At 40.6% G+C, this 17,424-nt stretch overlaps 1 protein-coding gene across 2 annotated transcripts; it reads left to right on the forward strand.

The window, feature by feature from the left end:
* The first annotated feature begins 3,404 nt into the window (after positions 1-3,404).
* On the forward strand, positions 3,405-15,619 carry SLC25A30 (solute carrier family 25 member 30). 2 transcript variants are annotated; one of them, XM_071550896.1, is made up of 11 exons: positions 3,405-3,488; positions 4,066-4,155; positions 6,152-6,230; positions 7,811-7,958; positions 8,618-8,712; positions 8,995-9,080; positions 10,443-10,538; positions 11,403-11,527; positions 12,040-12,178; positions 13,141-13,221; positions 14,000-15,619. In XM_071550896.1, the coding sequence occupies exons 2-11, from the start codon at positions 4,135-4,137 to the stop codon at positions 14,039-14,041; spliced, it is 912 nt and encodes a 303-aa protein (XP_071406997.1). In that variant the 5' UTR covers positions 3,405-3,488; positions 4,066-4,134; the 3' UTR covers positions 14,042-15,619. The 2 variants fall into 2 exon arrangements, with proteins under 2 accessions (XP_071406997.1, XP_071407007.1); XM_071550906.1 differs by lacking the exon at positions 4,066-4,155 and having other exon boundaries at positions 3,446-3,488.
* Positions 15,620-17,424: the final 1,805 nt, after the last annotated feature.

Below are 17,424 nucleotides of genomic sequence, written 5' to 3' on the forward strand. Positions count from 1 at the left end.
GAATTGCCTTGATAGGACTTTACGCTATATGACTCTCTTGTCCACCCAAAGCCCAAAACTACCCTCAGTTCCTTTACCCTCAAAGCCTGGAACTGCCCTCTGTTCCTTCACCCTTTACCCATTACAAACAAATAACATGGTATATCCACCAAACAAGGATACAATAAAGACCTTTGGCTCTTGCCAAAAGAAGAGCCCAAATCAGATTATATAAAAAGAAAAAATATTTTAAAAAAGACTAAAAAACAACATGTACCACGGCTCCTGCTTTCACTTTTCTTTCTCCTTGAACTCTGCACAGCAGAGTTAGAAACTTGTGTTGTCATTGTATGTCTATATGACATATGCTAGAAACAGGAAGAAGAAATGTCATTGAATAATTACAGAAAAATGGGCTGGAAAGACCCTTGTGAGTCCATCCCAATGCTTGGGTTGGATCATCCAGGCTGAAACTACATCTGAAAAACAGGTGCTCAGCAGTTTTATAAGCTTGTGATGATGAAGGCACTGCAAGCTCTACAGTCAGTCTCATCTAGCACTGTCTATACCACTAGAAAGTATGTTCTAATGTCTAATACAAGTGGTGAACAGATAATTAATTTTCTCTTTATGGATAGCTTTCAGTATTGAAGTTTATGTTATCCTCATTTTTTTTAAATAAACAAGTCTATTTCTTTCAGTTTTTCCTTGCAGATTGTATTTTGTATCCCTACTCTTATTCTCCTGACTTCTCTCTACAGCCCTCCTGAATGCACCACTCATGGCTGGATGTGGTGCTCCAGCTGAGGATTTGCCCCTGGCAAACACAATGGAAGGACTATTTAATGTCTTTTATTTTTACACATGCCAATAGCACATTGAGTGTTTATTTTTCCAACAAAGTCATCTGCTGTATGACTGAGCATCTGATGAACTCTCAGACAGAAGTACAAACTCTGAAGATGAAAAGGCTGTGCCAGGGCAAGGAGCTGCTGACTCCCATGTCTTAGCCTTGCTTTCAGCATGCAGTCAGTGGGACACAAACAAAGCAAATGAATTATGTAACTGATCACTGTGAAAGTTTCCGAGGGACAAAGGAAACTCTCCAGTGGTTACAAGTAGAGACAAAATGACAAGGCAGTTTGAACAATGCCCACAGACAGAACCACCTGTCACTTCACTAACCATTCATTTAAGCAGTAGGACACTAAGGCACAACTGTCTTCACCACTGCAGAGACCACAAGAGAAACAATTTTCCATTGTACGTAGCAGTGAAACAGGAATCAATGCACAAAACCCGGAACTCTGTGGAAGAATTGTTTGAGAGTGGTCCTCTTTCACTTAAAAAAGAAACATAAAATATGTGTGAGGAAATTCAGGTTAGGGGGCTGGGAATTAATTAATTAAACCGCAGCTCTACACAGCCCATTGGGAAATAACTGGCTTTTGGACAAAACTGTTGTAAGACTACGTAATCAGTAGCACATGGATTGTTCAGAGACATGTGGAAAGATGCTGAGCACCAAAGTCAACTGCTGATATGACGCAGGTATCAGGCTCAAGGCAGCCTGCCAAACAATAGTCTATTGGCTGTTGATAAAAGCATTACGTATCTCATAGTGGGGATTGGGTTAAGACTACAAGAAAAGATGTTATTCAGAGGACCCATGCAAAAGTCAGTAGCAGTAACAAAATTTAACCTGAATTTCTCTTTATTCAGAAGTATGTTGTTGAGAACTAGCAGGTACTTAGAAAATGTGATTGGGTGCAACCCGTGATGTGTGAGCAGGAACCAGCTTGTATGAGAAATATTAAAACCCAGCTGCCTGTGGAAGGAGCTGGCCAAGCTCCAGGAACAATTTAAGGTCAAACTGGAACTAAAATCTTTCTTAAAAGGAGACGGAAATTTGAGAAGTCAGAAAACCAAAGTGGCTGCACCAAAGTACAAAATCACTCAGTGTTAAAATAATTCCAAATGATGTGCAAAAAGAAAGAAATGAGCTGTTCAAATTTTACCTCAAGTAAGACGCTACCTGTTGTAGAGATAAAACTTGGAAAATACTTGACAGTCACTAGGAGTTTCAGGAAGAGGTGTGCATAGGAATACTGATTTTGAAGCGGGAGTTTGTAGCAACTTTCTGAGAGGCCTATCTGCAAAGACAACTTTGCAACACTGAGATTGGAGCATGAGCAATATGGGCTGCCTTAACAACTGAAATGCAAAATCTCTGGGAGGTCTGTGATGGACTTGGATGGTTGTAGAGAACTATTTTCAATGTATGAAGCACTTAGAGCATACCGGAACCCAAATTTTGGATTCCTTATGTTTTATTGAGGGTTACATCCAGCTTCTTAATGAGAGCTGAATGGGCATTATCCTCTTTCCCCACCAGCCAGTGAGCTTAGTTTCTCAGCTGCCAGCCTTGCCCTGAGATTAGTAAGAGAGCAATGCTGCAGGATGTTTTGACCTTTGAAGGGGAAGGCATGCCATCCCCCTGCAAGGCAGCTGAGTGACAGCAGCAGCAGCAGGGCTGCACAGTGGGGATAGCTCCTACAAGCTCTCCTGGCAGCTCTTCAGTCAGAAAGAGAAAGCACCGAGTTGCCTGAACACTCTGCCTTTGGGGGCAGCAAAAGAGCCGATTTCAACAATTTCCAGGGAGTCCTGGGCTCAGAACCAGACTGGTCCTGGTTCTTGGCCAGTCTTTGTGGACTGGTCACTGCCACCTGTACAGTGGCTGAGACCTGCTCTTTTGGATATCCCCTGTGTTCCTTCTGGACAGGCACTGGTTGTGCATTTATAAAGCAATGTAAAGCTTATGTGCTGAATGTATCATTTCAGTATTGGTAATACAAAGAAGCGCAATAGAATTGCACAAAAATGCATAATAATAACAATAATAAAATCACTTGTGTAACAGTTTTGGCCAAGAAGTTCAACGGTGTATTCTAAAGAGCAAAGCAGCTATTTAAGCCCACGTCACCCCTTCCTGTTCCTCCGCTCAGCAGGTAGCTAAGGGTTTCTCCGCCTTCTCAGGAAAGCACGTCCCAGGGACTGCCGCGGGTCGCTGGCAGCACAAGCGCCCAAATGGCCATAACCGAGGGCCAAAATCAATGTCCTTATAGTTAACTGCTGGGGATAAACCCCGAGGGCGAGTGCCCTGCTCGTTAAACCAGGGAGCGCTGAAATACCTGAAGCACTCGCTCCAGCCTCCTGGGGCAGGAATGTTAATGGAAAACGCCACAGCCTCCCAAGCAAGGCCAGCGGCGAGGGGACACCTCTGACTGCAAGGTCAGGGTGGTTAACCTTTTCCCCGGTTTATCACAGGCGGGATCAGCGCTCCCTTCCAGCCGACTGCGGCTTTACACCCCGCCCTCGCATTCTCACTCCCGCCCGGCCCGGCCCCCGGGGCGGAGCCCCGCGGTCCCCAAAAGCCGCCGCGGCAGCAGGGCCAGGGAGCGGGATTTGGGAGTGGTGGGTCGGAGCGGTTGGACGAGGAGACCTCGGTGGTGAGTGGGGACCTCTCAGGTCGGGGTGGGGGACCATGTTTCCTGCGTAGTTATTGACATAATCGTTGTTGCCTCCCTAGAGTCGAGTCCATTTTAAGTAGCTAAAATTGCTACAAGCTTAAACTACTACGTGCGCTTCTACACGGTAGGGATGTTTTAGCCAATGCATTATTCCATACATGACTTTTCAAGCCTGTTCCCCAGCAGAGGAATACCGAGCTATTTCAGCAGTACCTTCTTTTGTGGAACCCGGGCGTTTGGTTTTATTCCGGTCACGCTGTGGTTAAAAGCAAGCAGACTTGCTTCTGACCTCTGCAGAGAGCCTGGATGAATATCGGTCTTAACTCAGAAGGTGTGGATGAATCTCTATATTGATTCAGCCCAGCAAGTATCTCCTCTGTCAGCACCCATGTTCGGAGGACAATATCTGTTTGATAAGGACAGTATCTTTCCATTAAAACTGGAGACCTTAATGTATTTTATAATGATGGCTGGATTCCCTTTTTAACTAGTTTGCCACTCACTCACCTGATATGGAATTCTTCTAAGGAGATGCTTATTATTTTTATTGGTATAGGGAAGAAATTCTGAGTAAGAAGCAAACCAAGAATTCAGAAAATGAGCGGAAAATGAGACAGCTGAGGTCATGGGACGAAATTACTGGCTGGTGTGTTTTTTTTGGTTTTATTTTTTCCTGAGCTAAACTCTGCCTCTTTGCTTTAGTTTCTTCTTCTTCTTCATACTTCTTTCAAAATTATAGACAGCTGGGGCGGAGGGGTGCGGGGGGGACACGATGTAGGATAGAAGTGGAAAGACTCATAGGTTAGTTTGGCATACTGGCAGGAGAGGAGGTACAGACCTTGACCTTCACCTTGGGATATATCAAAGGAAGAGTGCTTTATAAAATTCCTGCACTGGGGTATCCTACGTGTATATTGAAGCTTCAACTAATATTAGTAAATCTATGTACAGTTTGAAAACTGTATTTGGTAGTACGCAGAATTACACAGAAAAAGTGAGTAGCCTTCACTGCCTAGGCAGAGCAAAATTCAAAACAAACCGAAAAAGTATATATTTTACTTTTATCAGTGTTGCTGTATTTGCGATAGATGAAAACTTGTTCCAGTATGTTGGGGCAGCAGGAGTTAACTGTCAGTGTTAACAAGTTTCTCAGGAGCAAAGATCAGCTTGTGACTGACAGTGGGCAAAGCAAGCTTGGCTTTGTCTCTGTTAATTAAATGATCTGTCATTAATCATGGTAGAACAGGAATGTGAGGAACTTGGAGCTAGAACTGTCTTCCCTGAGATAAAGTGTCCTGCCTATGTGGCTCTGCTGCATTTGTATTGAAAAACTGGCACAGCCTGTGAGTCCCGGCCTCTGTATGGCACTCTCTGGCAGTATAGAAGAATGTCCTTAGTTGCCGTTTCCTTGTTTATTGTTTTTTACATCTGTGCTGTCCTTTGCAGTGGTCTAAAGAGTAAGATGGGCTTCTCTGCACATAAGTGTTGTGTATTTCTGTGTTTTGGGGTTTCATTGTATTGTGTGTCAGAGGGCCCAGGTAACTTTTCCTGAGGTAAAGATGATGAAAGGAAAACTAGGGCTGCAGAAACTATTCAGGCATGCTGAGTGTCTGCAACTTTTTCTAGTTTATTTGGATACTGGATTATTTGCATTGCTAGAGGAAGTGACTAAAGAAGGTTCAGCTGTACAGAAGGCTAGCAAAAAGAAACTGGTATATTTCTGACATTTTCCATCTGGGCAGTACAGGTGAATAAACAAAACAACAGGCAATACAAGTGCCATGGGAAATGCTTTCGAGTGCAATTTTCCCATAAAAATAGTTGACATAAGATAACTGCAGAATACAGTGGTTAGGAGGATATTATAGAAAATGGGGAAGTGCTTATATTATGAGGAAGGGGAAAAAATAAACTGTGGACAGACCTGTTTGCTTTTGGAAAGGGCAATCTTGTATCATCTGGACTACTTCTTACCTCTTTTCTAAGATAATTTAACATCTTGCAAAGCTTTATCATAGTGAATTGCAATTTGTGGTCACTTGGTCAAATTTACTTATTGACCTCTAAATTAGAGAAGCCTTTTATACTGTACACTGCCTTATACACCTGATTACACTATTTTCATGTAATGTTCACAAGAATCAATATTGTGAACACAGGTGGCAAAAAGAGGTCTTAATGGAAACAAAATTATGTGTACACTCTTTTTTATTTTCTGTCCAAGTGTACCAGCTCAGCTCTTTTCATGTTGTTGTGATAACTGGAAAAAAGGAATTTTGGTCGTGATTGTCTTAAGTTCCATTTGATTGCAGGATGTAGTCAAACTAGTTCAGCTTGTTTTAAATCCTTGGAGCCTTTTCACTGCAGTGCTCCTTAACATCAGACCTGGGAGACAAACCGCTTTAACCTTCCATGGTGAGAAGAGTAGTGACCCAAATAAATAGGAGACACTGATTTGAATCCAGATGCTTTTATACAGTATTCCTGACTTTCTTCTGATTGTCAATGTTATTACATGTTTTTCACTCTTTGTATGTTTGAAAGTCCTGTTTTAAATGGACCAGGCACAAAGTTTTATTAAGTGTTAGCACGTATGTTTATAACATGTACTTACAGAAGCATTAAATCCCCTTATTTCGCAGAAAGAGGAACCTATAATGTCAGCACTAAACTGGAAACCCTTTATCTATGGAGGTTTAGCATCAGTCACTGCAGAATGTGGTAAGCATTTCCTTTAACTGTTTACATGATTTTCTTTATTGAGATAGCATGGAACCAAGCTTGGTTTAAATAGAGACTATCAGTAACACAGTAGTGTGTGGTGGTCTACAGCATAGGAGTTTTTTGTTTAATGCAAATGAAAATTTGCTCTGATCTGTTACGATGTCAGAACACTCATCCTTTATAAGTCTGGTTTTTACAAACTTTTGCCTTTGCACTTTATTATTTGGTGTTTGTTTCATCTGTTCTTAGATATTGGTCATAAGCAGATACAGCTTTTGCTTTGCTAGACTGGACAAGTTAAGCTCTTGTAAATCTTTGTCTCAGCTTTCCTGAGTGTGTGTGTTGCAGTTTAAATTCCCTTTTCTTGAATGTGAGTGGCTGTTTAGATTGAACACTTAAATTTAGTTAGTGAGCAACATAGAATAATTGCTATAGTGAGATAGTGCATCTGATGTTTTAGGCCTACTCTAAAGACAAACTTAAAATACCAACAGCCTTATAAAGTTTTATCTGAAATGCATGTACATGAAAATAAAGAAAATGTGAATTTTCATAGTTGCAGAACATAGTTGGGCATGTGGTGGGGCTTTTATGTGAAGTCTGTCTAGTAAAGTAGATGCAATACAAAATAACACTTAAAGCTACTATTTTGTTTTCATAGAATCATAGAATAGTTTGGGATCGAAGGTCATCTGGTCCAACCTTCCTACATTGGGCAGAGATATCTTTAACTAGATTAGGTTGCTCAGAGCTGTGTCCAATCTGACTTCGAATGTTTCTAGGGAAGGGAAGGATTTCTACTTTCTCTTACCTAACTTGTGCAAACTTGAGTTTGAAACCTCTCTTGTTTGTCTTGACTGAACACGGCCAATAATGCCAAAAACTTTTTAAGGAAGACAAACAATTCACAAAAGTTTGTGTGTCTGGTAAACCTTGTTAGAACAGATGTAGTTCATCCTGACTCCTGTTAGTGCTTAGGTCAGTACTGAATGTTGAGGTGGTCCTTTTCCTAAAGATAAGCTCTGGAGGGATATGCTTTCTGAATCCTTTCATAAAGGGAGCCTGGAGAGTATGAACTGAATGTAGCATCAGGCTATGGGAAAGCAATAACAGAAATGGGTCCTTCTATTTCTTTTTTTAGATTCTAGGCTAGAATCATAGCTTTTTCTATGGAATTTATTTGCCTTCAGTGACATGCTCTTCAGAGGTGTTGGTAGAACACACATGCAAACTCTGTACTTCACTGTGATTGTAGTATCCTATTCAGTGTGGCTGTTTACAGCCAGGCAATACAGTATGTTGCCTGAAAATACAGTGAATGCAGAATATAAACACAGGGTAAACAGAGGGAGAAGATAGTGCCTCTGACAAGCTTTTAGAAGAAACAAGGTGGTAGAGCATGAACTAGTTGTTTGAAAGAAAGGCTCGTTAACAAAGACTTCTTTACCCATGGGAGTGTTTTTATAAATTTTAGTATATAAGAAAGGCTGCTTTTTCATATATGATGTTCTTTTTTTTTTTTTTTGTCTTTGGTTAGATAAGTATTTGATTAATTTTCTCACTGATTTTCCTTTAAGGTACTTTCCCCATTGATCTGACCAAAACACGTCTCCAGGTTCAAGGTCAAGTTAATGATGCCAAATACAAAGAGATCCGCTACCGTGGAATGGTGCATGCACTAGTCAGAATATGCAGAGAAGAGGGATTGAAAGCCTTATACTCTGGGTAAAATTAACTGACTTGCAGCAATGGCCTATGAACAGCCTATTGATAAATATAACCCCACACTGTATGAATTACTGGGGTTTTGAGTTAGAAGGTATTTGGTTAGCCTTAATCTGGAAATTGAAAGACCAAGCTTAGATTGCTTAAGTGTTTACACTCTGCAATAGAATTTCATGTTTAAAAAACTCCCTCAAACAAACAACAAAACCTACTTGGAAAAAACATCTAGGCATACAGTTATTCTCTGCAGTGCTGCTATGGTTGTTCCATCTCTCAGAAGAAAAACTGAATTAACCTTTATATATAAATGAGCATACTTTTCTTTAGAACATGCAGGATGGTGGAAGAATTAAATTTCAGACATGCCTGCTAGCTAATTCTATAGATCACAAGTTGAGGCATGGTCTGATAGCAATCCCTACACAGTTCATTCATGTTTTTGCAGGCTTTATTTAAACAAACAAACAATCCCTCCCTCCTCCCCCCCCAAAAAATACCCTCCAAAGCTTGTTTTGTCTATACTGACTTCAAACTGTCAATTTAAATGAACCAGCCTTTCTCTGGTAGATATCTTGTGTTCAATCTCCTGCTCTAAAAAGTATTTGCTGATCACTTTTTGTGATCTTGAGCATAAACATTATTGCTGCTTGTTTTCACAGGATTGCACCTGCAGTGCTAAGGCAAGCTTCATATGGAACCATGAAAATAGGCACTTACCAGAGCTTAAAAAGAATGTTTGTTGAGCGTCCAGAAGGTGAGTGGTTATTTTCCATTTAATTGAGGATTGATTTGCTTGAAACTGCTTGTTTCTATTTGGTATCCTACTGTAGCAGTTTTAACAAGTCTACTGAGAAGACATTCCTTGTACCAGTTACAATGAAGTGAGTCAACAAGGATAACTTGTCAGAGCAGTTTTTAAGGCTTCTGCAACTGGCACTCTCTCAGTGGTTAAAGAAGTGGCGGCATCATCCTGCCCTGATGCATCTTAAGATTTGTAAATCTGCAGTTAAACTCTTTTTATTTCCTTGTGAAATAGATGAAACCCTGATGATAAATATTCTGTGTGGCATTCTTTCGGGAGTAATCTCATCATCTATTGCCAACCCTACGGATGTCTTAAAGGTAATTATGAAGAGTTTAGTTATCCTTAGTTTTTGTTCTCTCATTGAGGTAATGCAGAATCTCCTGAAGAACATAAGATTTTTTTTTGTAACCCTATTTAATCTCATCTTTTAACTTCTAAAAATTAGTAACATTCTGAATTCTTGGAACCTCCTGCTGGTCTGTACTAATTATTTGGAAGTGCGCACAAGGCAACTAAAGGCTGGGGAGGTAGTTGCACCCACGTAACTCTTTCTGAGTATGGGAAGAGAATAATATACCATGACTCTTTTTAACGTTCATGCTGTAGTGTTTGTGTAGAAGCCACACTATATATGTCATCTGTACTTCTTAATAACACTATTACACTACAATGTTTTTAGATCTCCAAACAGGTGAAGATTAATTCAGAGGGAAGAGTCCCAGTGAGTGCTACTTGTACTGTATGATTCTTTAACTCTGTAGAGAGGCTTTGGAATCCTATAGTCCATGGAAATAGGGTTCCAGCATCAGCCATTTTAAAGTGAATTTGCGATATGACCATGTCTTTAAGAATGTGTTAGTTTAGCTCAGTTGGTTGGAGCATGGTGGTAACACCTAAGTCATAGGTTTGATCCCTGCATGGGCCATTCACTTAAGTGTTGGACTTGATAATCCTTGTGGGTCCCTTCCAATTCAGCATAATCTGTGAATGATAGTCAGTTACTTAAAAGGGTTAATGGTATTTATGTTACGAAGCTGGAGCCTGTGATTTACATAGCTGCTTCTAATAAAAAGTCAAGAAAACTCTTTATGTTCTCCTGAAACTACTAAAACATTTAATCCTTCATAGTGTGGTTATATAGTGGCATTTCAAACATAAGCTTGTATTTCAAGTGTGGCTGCAATTAGTTATATCCCAGAATTATGTCCACTTACCAAGTTGCTTGTTGCCAAACTTGTATTTGGAAGTTACTGTGGCAGGTTTCTAAGGATGTTCTTGGAAATCTATAGGGTCAAAGACTACGGTTCTCACTGGCTGAAACATTAATCTTTGTAACCTTTCATTTCAACATGTTCCTGTGAGAACAGTGTAAAAGACATCCTGCAGAACCCATCTGTCAGTCTAATCTAACTGGAGGAGCATACCCATACAGAAATAGAAGTGATTTAATGCAGCTAAGAATTCTACCCATACTTGTTCAAAATTAGCAGCTGCGTTTGAATAGTTAAGGCAAAAGATTGCATTATGGTTATAATAATGGCAGCTCTTAATTTATATTCAAAGAGAAATTGACTTTACTACTTACAATTTAAAGTTAATAGCTCAATACAATTTTATTATTTTTGAGTGTATATTAGAAAAATGTTTATTATTTAATTTTGTCTTCAAATGAATTTCAGATTAGAATGCAAGCCCAAGGTAGTGTGATTCAAGGAGGAATGATGGGCAACTTCGTACAGATCTACCAAAAGGAAGGTGCTAAAGGATTATGGAAGGTAGGAGGTTTTTTTGAACTATATCTTACACTTTAGGTATACTTTCTTGTGCAGTTGAATTTCATGTATTTCTATGGTGTTCTCAGCTAAAATATGGAGGACCTTAATATATGTTATTTGTCACGATTGCTTCACTGCTGGTGTTCCAGTGCTTTTAGATGAAGGGTTGCTGCCAGTCTTGGGTTCAAGGATTAGCTGCCACTTAAAAAAGGGAAGACAAATGTAGGCTTCAGTTAGGGTGACTGGCTGTAGGACTAGTTCAACAACCTTTTGCATGACACCTCACAGTCTGTATGCTCTGTCTGTTTTAAAACACATACTAAAGAACATTTGGAAGCAGAGGTACTAATGAGCATCCCCTCTAGCTCAGGATTCTCATATTCAGCCTTATAGGTTCTCTTATGTTAATTACAGTCAATGACTGTATAACAACTGAAGACCCAAAATTGGACAATTGTTCTGAAACAGCTGGAAAATAGAAACTTTTTTCTATTAGTGTGTTTTTCTCTGCGAAGTTTCTTGATCTCCAGTTTTCTGTTTATCTTCCTTACTCTGTCAGTTTTTGAGTTAGCAGCAAAGGAACACAGTTCTTTGTGTTTTAGCTGACTGTGGATGAAAAAATTGAGATGTTAAGCAGAGATAAAAAATAGCATAAAGGAACTGTGTGGAGAAGTGATTTATCTGTTATTTCAGATTTGTGGGTTTGGAGCACGTGCAACTAGGACTTGTATTAATTAGCCTTATTTTAATTCACAATGTTCTTAACACATTTCTGTTGTGTTGCTTTGTATTATAAGAGCTTGGCTTTTCTGATGGCGCAGAAAGGTTGACTTTGAACTTCATTTATGTCCTTTCTTTTGCCAGGGAGTATCACTGACAGCACAGAGAGCTGCTATTGTTGTTGGAGTGGAACTGCCAGTGTATGACCTTACCAAGAAGCACATAATTATGTCTGGATTTATGGGAGATACAGTATATACTCACTTCCTGTAAGTTTGTGTAACTGTTTATATAGCTCATCGTAGTTCAATTCTTGTTATGGGAGATGAGTATTTTGATTTTTCTGTCATCAGTCCAGATATAAATATACTTCTGATGAGTTTATAACTTTTAATATAATATCTCAAATGGCAGCACAAAGCATGGAAGCTAATTTTATTTGGGACTTGGATTTAACTTTCTTTTGAAATATGGAAATTTGTTTTGTGGGTGGTCTGAATCATTCAGCTGTGCAAATTAAGGGTAGAGGAAAGTTCCAGTTAAATATTATTTACAGGGGCACAACATCTGTTCAAGCATACTATATAAGGGCTGCATAGTAAATATTCAAAAATATGCTATTTATAGTAAATGAAAAGTAATTTTTTGTATCTATTACCTAATGTAATTTTTAACTAAAAGCATTAAACAGCCCTTGTTATTGTGTGCTTCCTGAGGAAGAGAAACTCTTGTGTATCTTTAAATGTGGTAGATCAAATTTCATTATACCTTTCTTTTATAGATCAAGTTTTACTTGTGGGTTAGCTGGTGCCCTTGCATCCAACCCTGTTGATGTTGTAAGAACACGCATGATGAATCAGAGAAGCCAACAACATGGGGGACACTCAAACTACAAGGGCACTTTGGATTGCTTGTTACAAGTAAGTAGTTCATTATCAACATAAATACTACTGCCATCAAGCAATGGTTTTGGTGTAGAGCTCAAAATTATTCTGTTTCCTTAAAAATTAATTCTAGTGACTTAGCTATGCTTTTTGCCATACTACTCAAAAGGACTGTACTGCCAGTAATGCAGTTGGTGTGAAAAGTATCTACTGTCTTGAGAGAAAGGCAGGAAGAAAGTTAGTGTCTGCTGTGGGCCCTTACTTCCTTGGGTGAGGAGACTAAGGCTCTCAGCAGCACTCCCTCTTACTGAACTTTATACTATGTCAAGCTGATAGGAAATGGTAGTTTTCAGTTCTTGAAGAACAGGATCATCTGGGACAGATGGTTTTCTTTGTTGCTTATTGCATAATGGAAAGCCTAGTACAGCCAGAGGCAAGGTCAGTCTTTGCTCTTGATTACTTGGATTTGGTTTCTTAAAACTCTAAATTTGGTATGAGGTGGGAGCATGGCAGTGTTTTACACAGAAAAGAATAGATAATAAGCTGCTGGTGTCCAGCTGTTGACTTTTTGACAGTGAAATTTTGTGAAGTCCATAAAGCAAACTTAAAAAAAAAAAACCCAAGAGAATGCCTAATGTGAGCTACAGGCTTACGTGTGGCACTCTGCAAAGTGCTTTTTTGTTTGTTTTTTTTTTTTTTTGGTGTGGGGAGAAGTTCAGGAATGCAATTTCGATCAATCTGGATTAGGTAATGAGTAACAGAGACTGCAGCATTACCCACCAGGTAATGCTGCAGGCACTACTAATCTTGGTTTACCTAGTGAAATTTTAATTTTTCCAATCATACAATATGTTTAAATGAAGGTTACAGGACTAAGCCATCTTCTTTTCTGGTATAGTCCTGTTAGCTGAGATGCTGTCTAGATTTCTCACTAATAAAGAATTATATAAGTATGTTCTTACTCTGTTTTGATGTTGTTTGGGTTTTTTTTTTCCTAGACATGGAAGAATGAAGGCTTCTTTGCTCTGTACAAAGGATTTTGGCCAAACTGGTTAAGACTTGGTCCTTGGAATATCATTGTATCCTTTTCAGAGGTGTGCAAGACTATTAAGTTAGCCATACAGCAGCAAGTATTGTTTTTCACAGAATATTAAGTGTGGAAGCAGTTATGTCAGCACAGATATTCCCTTTTTATAAATAGGAAATTGTGTAGTTGACAGTGGGTTTTTGGGGAGTTTTTTTTGTTTGTTTTTTTTAAGTCAGCTGCTGCTGATCAGATTGAATTGATGAGTTACACGGAGTGAATACTAAAATGTCATCTTGCAAAGTGATTCTCTCTACTTTTGATTTAATACCTGTCAATTTCCTTAGTTTTAAATAAAATTGACCAGATGAGTTAGGAATGGGGGCGATTTCTAGAACTGGGGATGCTGCTGGAAGTAACTGATGCAATAATTTTGTTTATCTTAGACAACTTTGGTTTTGTTTCAAGAGCCAGCTAATCAGAGCCCTGGGAAATGGGTTGGTAGTAATGTTTTTTACCATGAGCAAACCTCTCATAGCCATCAAAGCTGAGTGAGTAAAGACTCTAAGGACTTTTGCAGTATCCTCCTGCCTCCTCAGTCCTGTGTTTAAGACCATGAGGAAAAGGGATGGGACAGTAAGTGGCATCACCAGCTTTAAAGCAAGTTTCATCTGCCTAGGATTGGGTAGAAAAAGTGGCCAACCTGCCGCATGGCATAGGAGGGAACTAAGAGTGTAACACAGTTTCCCACGGACACAGCTGTCCTTTAGTAGTAAAGTGACCCTTTTGAACTGCATGAGCAGGAAACAGTTTTCCTCAATCAACTGTCCCAGTTCTTTCTGACATATGAACAGCTGAAGAAGTTGGACGCCTGACATGCTGAGATGTATACTGAGTAGTGTTCATGTACTGAGTTCAGAGCAATGTGCAAGCTGTCTTGTATTTGCTCTGTATTGCCTGAGCTGCTGGCCAAATGAAGAGGTCACTGCAAGACTGTTGAGAGTGAGAAAAACCTGGAAGCGATTTCAAGGCAAACTGGCTCCTGTATCCATGGCTTGTGTGATTCAGTGGATGATGTGCAGTATTTTCTAGACTGAACCAAACATGGTGGAATACCTTCTGTTAACTGTTTCATTGTTCTTGAATGTGACGATCTTAGTGCAACTTCATGCTGTTAAAACTCATGCACAGTGTTTTGCAAGAGGTGAAGAACAGGCTTTTTTTCTTCTGTATTTCAGAAAGGAAGAAGATTTCCGTAGAGAAATCTTTTTTTTCTTTTACAGAAAGATAAGCAGTACCAAGGAGCTGGGTTTTTCCTGCTTTCAGAAGTGTATACAATTTGAGTGTAATAACTTAAATCTTCTAATTAATTGGAAGTGTCACAAGACATCCTTGCAGGCTTTCAGGTCAGCAAAATACCTACTGCAGTAAAAAATCTGCTTCTGGTTTTGGCACTTTCCTGTGTTCTAAGTCCTTAGAAGTCTGCATAATTTGCTGGGAATAATCCAGCTTCATTTGCAAGGGTGGTTGCTACAGTTGGCAGTTTTGCAGAGCTTGAAGAAAGTTTTTTTGCTATGTATCATGATGATTTTCTGCATAAGTGATTCTTTGACATTCATATGTAAATTACAAGTAGGAATGAAGTTCAAATAAGTTCATGCCCATCTGCTGATCTTGCAGAGAAACTTTCTGTGCCTCTTCTGTTGTTGGAAGAACTACTTGTATTGGTTACTGGCTGTTACCTGTCATCTGAAGGGTGCAAATTTTACACTGAGCAGTTCAGGCTGTCATGTGGATGTCTGTGTGAACAGAACCAACCCCTCCAAAGGTGAATCTACTATAAAGGCTGCTTTCCGTCTTTAAAAAGACACCCAAACCCAGAACTACTATGCACTTTCATATACCAAAGAGGCTCAAATTGCTGTTATATGTAGATAAACACTATGCAGAAATCAACCACAACTTCTATAAGGCATTACCCTTAGGCTGAAGTGTGTATCAAAACTTCAGGGCCTTTAAATAAAACAGTTGCCTTCTTAATAAATGCTGCTGTTCAGTTCCAGGAAAGGGAATATGCGAGATCCAACTCCTATGATGGATGTTCTGTGTTTAAAGCAGGATGCATAGCTTTGGTTTTTTGTGGTATTGTGTTAATCTTTTACACATTTTTCACAGAATCATGCATTCCACTTCAAGAATTTTCACTTTGTTTTCAAAATTATTGTAATCACTTAAAATTACTAATCTTGAATTCACATATGGATTTTTAAATGCACAAGGCACTTTTGTTCCTAAGGTACCATGTTTTCTATATATATGTGTATGCTGATGTGCAGTGGTTTTCCTTACAACTGTTTCTGTGCTTTAATAGAAAGATTTGTAAATATTTTTGTACAATGTATAAGCAAAGTGTATGTTTTACATTTTTAAGCTTATTAAAAGTGTTAAAATCATTATATAATGACTCTGGACTGCTTTCAGTTTCTAAGTTTCAAAGGGTGTGGGGGGGTGAGGCAAAGGGGCTCAAATACCTCAAGGTGATTAACAAAGGAAAGCTGTTGTTGGCATTGAACTGTGTGGTACTATTGGTTACTTAGCCAAGGTGGACTAAAGTTGCTGTACTTAAAGCCTTGTGTTCCCCTAATTTACTGGCTGAATGACACATGTTAACCATAGGTTTTCACTGTTCTTTGGCCTATGTTAAATTGCTACACCATTTCCCACAGGTTTATCACACTGTAACCAGAGTAGATTTCTGGAGTTCATGTAGGACAGAGGTGATGGACCAGGTCTGAGGGGTTGAGGAATCTGCTGGCTGGGTGTGGTAGGGTAGGAACATGTTGCATCAGTTAGTCTGTGGGACAGCTGGACAAGATGGACTGAAATAAACTGCTCAGAACCAAAGGCATCCAAACAGTTGAAAAGGAGTTCAGAGCTCAGCTGAGGGTGACTGCTGTGCTGAAGAACTCAAGCTATTTTCAAGCTCTTTAATTCTGACATGCCTTAGTTAGGATTTAGTGTGTAATGATAGGAGATTTAAATTTATGAAACAGCAAACCAAGGATAATGGAGGACATTTCTGAAGTGAAGTGAATTCTGCAGGCATGCAGGTTCTTGTGTGTGATGGAGAAAGCAGCTCTGGTTATGGAGTGATGAAGAAAATGAGTCCCCTGATGAGGAAGTTGAGTGGTGATCTACGTGGGTGTGGGGCTGTCTCCCTCTACCTTACCCCGTAACTACATCAGCGCTGTCTTGACCCTTGAGGGAGAGCCACTAGTGCTAACAGATAGGAAAGGGTGTGATGCTTCCCTTCTGGTGGCTGGGGAAGTGCTGGAGCTCATGGAAGGGACAGGCAGACACAGCAGTGCCCTCTCAGCGGCAGGCAGTGGTTTGGCACCAGCCAAGGCAAATTGGACGGCAGAGGACTTGTCAGGAGGCCTTTAGTTGCCGTGTTGGATTAAACTGGATCACTGTCATCACTGCAGCAGTTGATCCAGCTGTTAACACCTGCTTTTCCATGTGGCTGATCACTGGGAAGGGCAAGGTGGTCCGGAGGAAGGTGCCATCATCCCCAGGGTTGTGCTGTGGTCTCTCTGCCTCTGAAGAAGGGAAGAGCAGGGTGGCCTATAGGGAGGTTCCATCATCCCCAGGGTTGTGCTGTGGTCACTCTGCCTTCTGAAGAAGGCTCCAGGGAATGCTGGGCGTGAGTCATCTGCCGCAGTGCCCACTGGTGCCCATGGATGTGAGGTCCCTGCCCAGGAGCACTGCAGGGTCCTCTGTGCCTGGAGGCTCAACAAGACCAAGTGCTGGGTCCTGCAGTGTCACAACGGCCCCAGGCTGTGCCACAGTCTGAGGCAGAGTGGCTGTAAAGATGCCCAGTGCAAAAGGAGCTGGAGGTGCTAGTTGACAGCAGCTGAACCTGAGCCGGCAGTGTGCCCAGATGGCCAAGGAGGCCATTGGCATCCTGAAGTGTGTCAGGAATTGTGTGGCCAGCAGGGAAGTGATTGTTCCTCTGTACTCACCACTGGTGAGGTCACACCTCAAGTGTTGTGTCCAGTCCTGGGCCCCTCAGTTCAGGCAGGACATGGAGATGCTGGAGTGAGTCCAGAGCAGGGAAAGGAGCTGGGAAAGGGCCTGGAGCACAAGTCCTGTGAGGAGCAGCTGAGGGAGCTGGGGGTGTCCAGCCTGGAGGAGGCTCAGGGGGGCCCTCATTGCTCTCCACACCCACCTGAAAGGAGGCTGTGGCCAGGTGGGGGTC

Source organism: Pithys albifrons, chromosome 1, assembly GCF_047495875.1.
Source record: "Pithys albifrons albifrons isolate INPA30051 chromosome 1, PitAlb_v1, whole genome shotgun sequence".
NCBI classification, from domain to species: domain Eukaryota; kingdom Metazoa; phylum Chordata; class Aves; order Passeriformes; family Thamnophilidae; genus Pithys; species Pithys albifrons.

Bases quoted from the DNA above. Each gene is read 5' to 3' on its own strand.
- SLC25A30 (XM_071550896.1), top strand. From the start codon at position 4,135: ATGGGACGAAATTACTGGCTG. The intron at 8,713-8,994 runs GTGAGTGGTTAT...CTTGTGAAATAG, and splicing joins GTTTGTTGAGCGTCCAGAAG to ATGAAACCCTGATGATAAAT. The intron at 9,081-10,442 runs GTAATTATGAAG...AATGAATTTCAG, and splicing joins ACCCTACGGATGTCTTAAAG to ATTAGAATGCAAGCCCAAGG.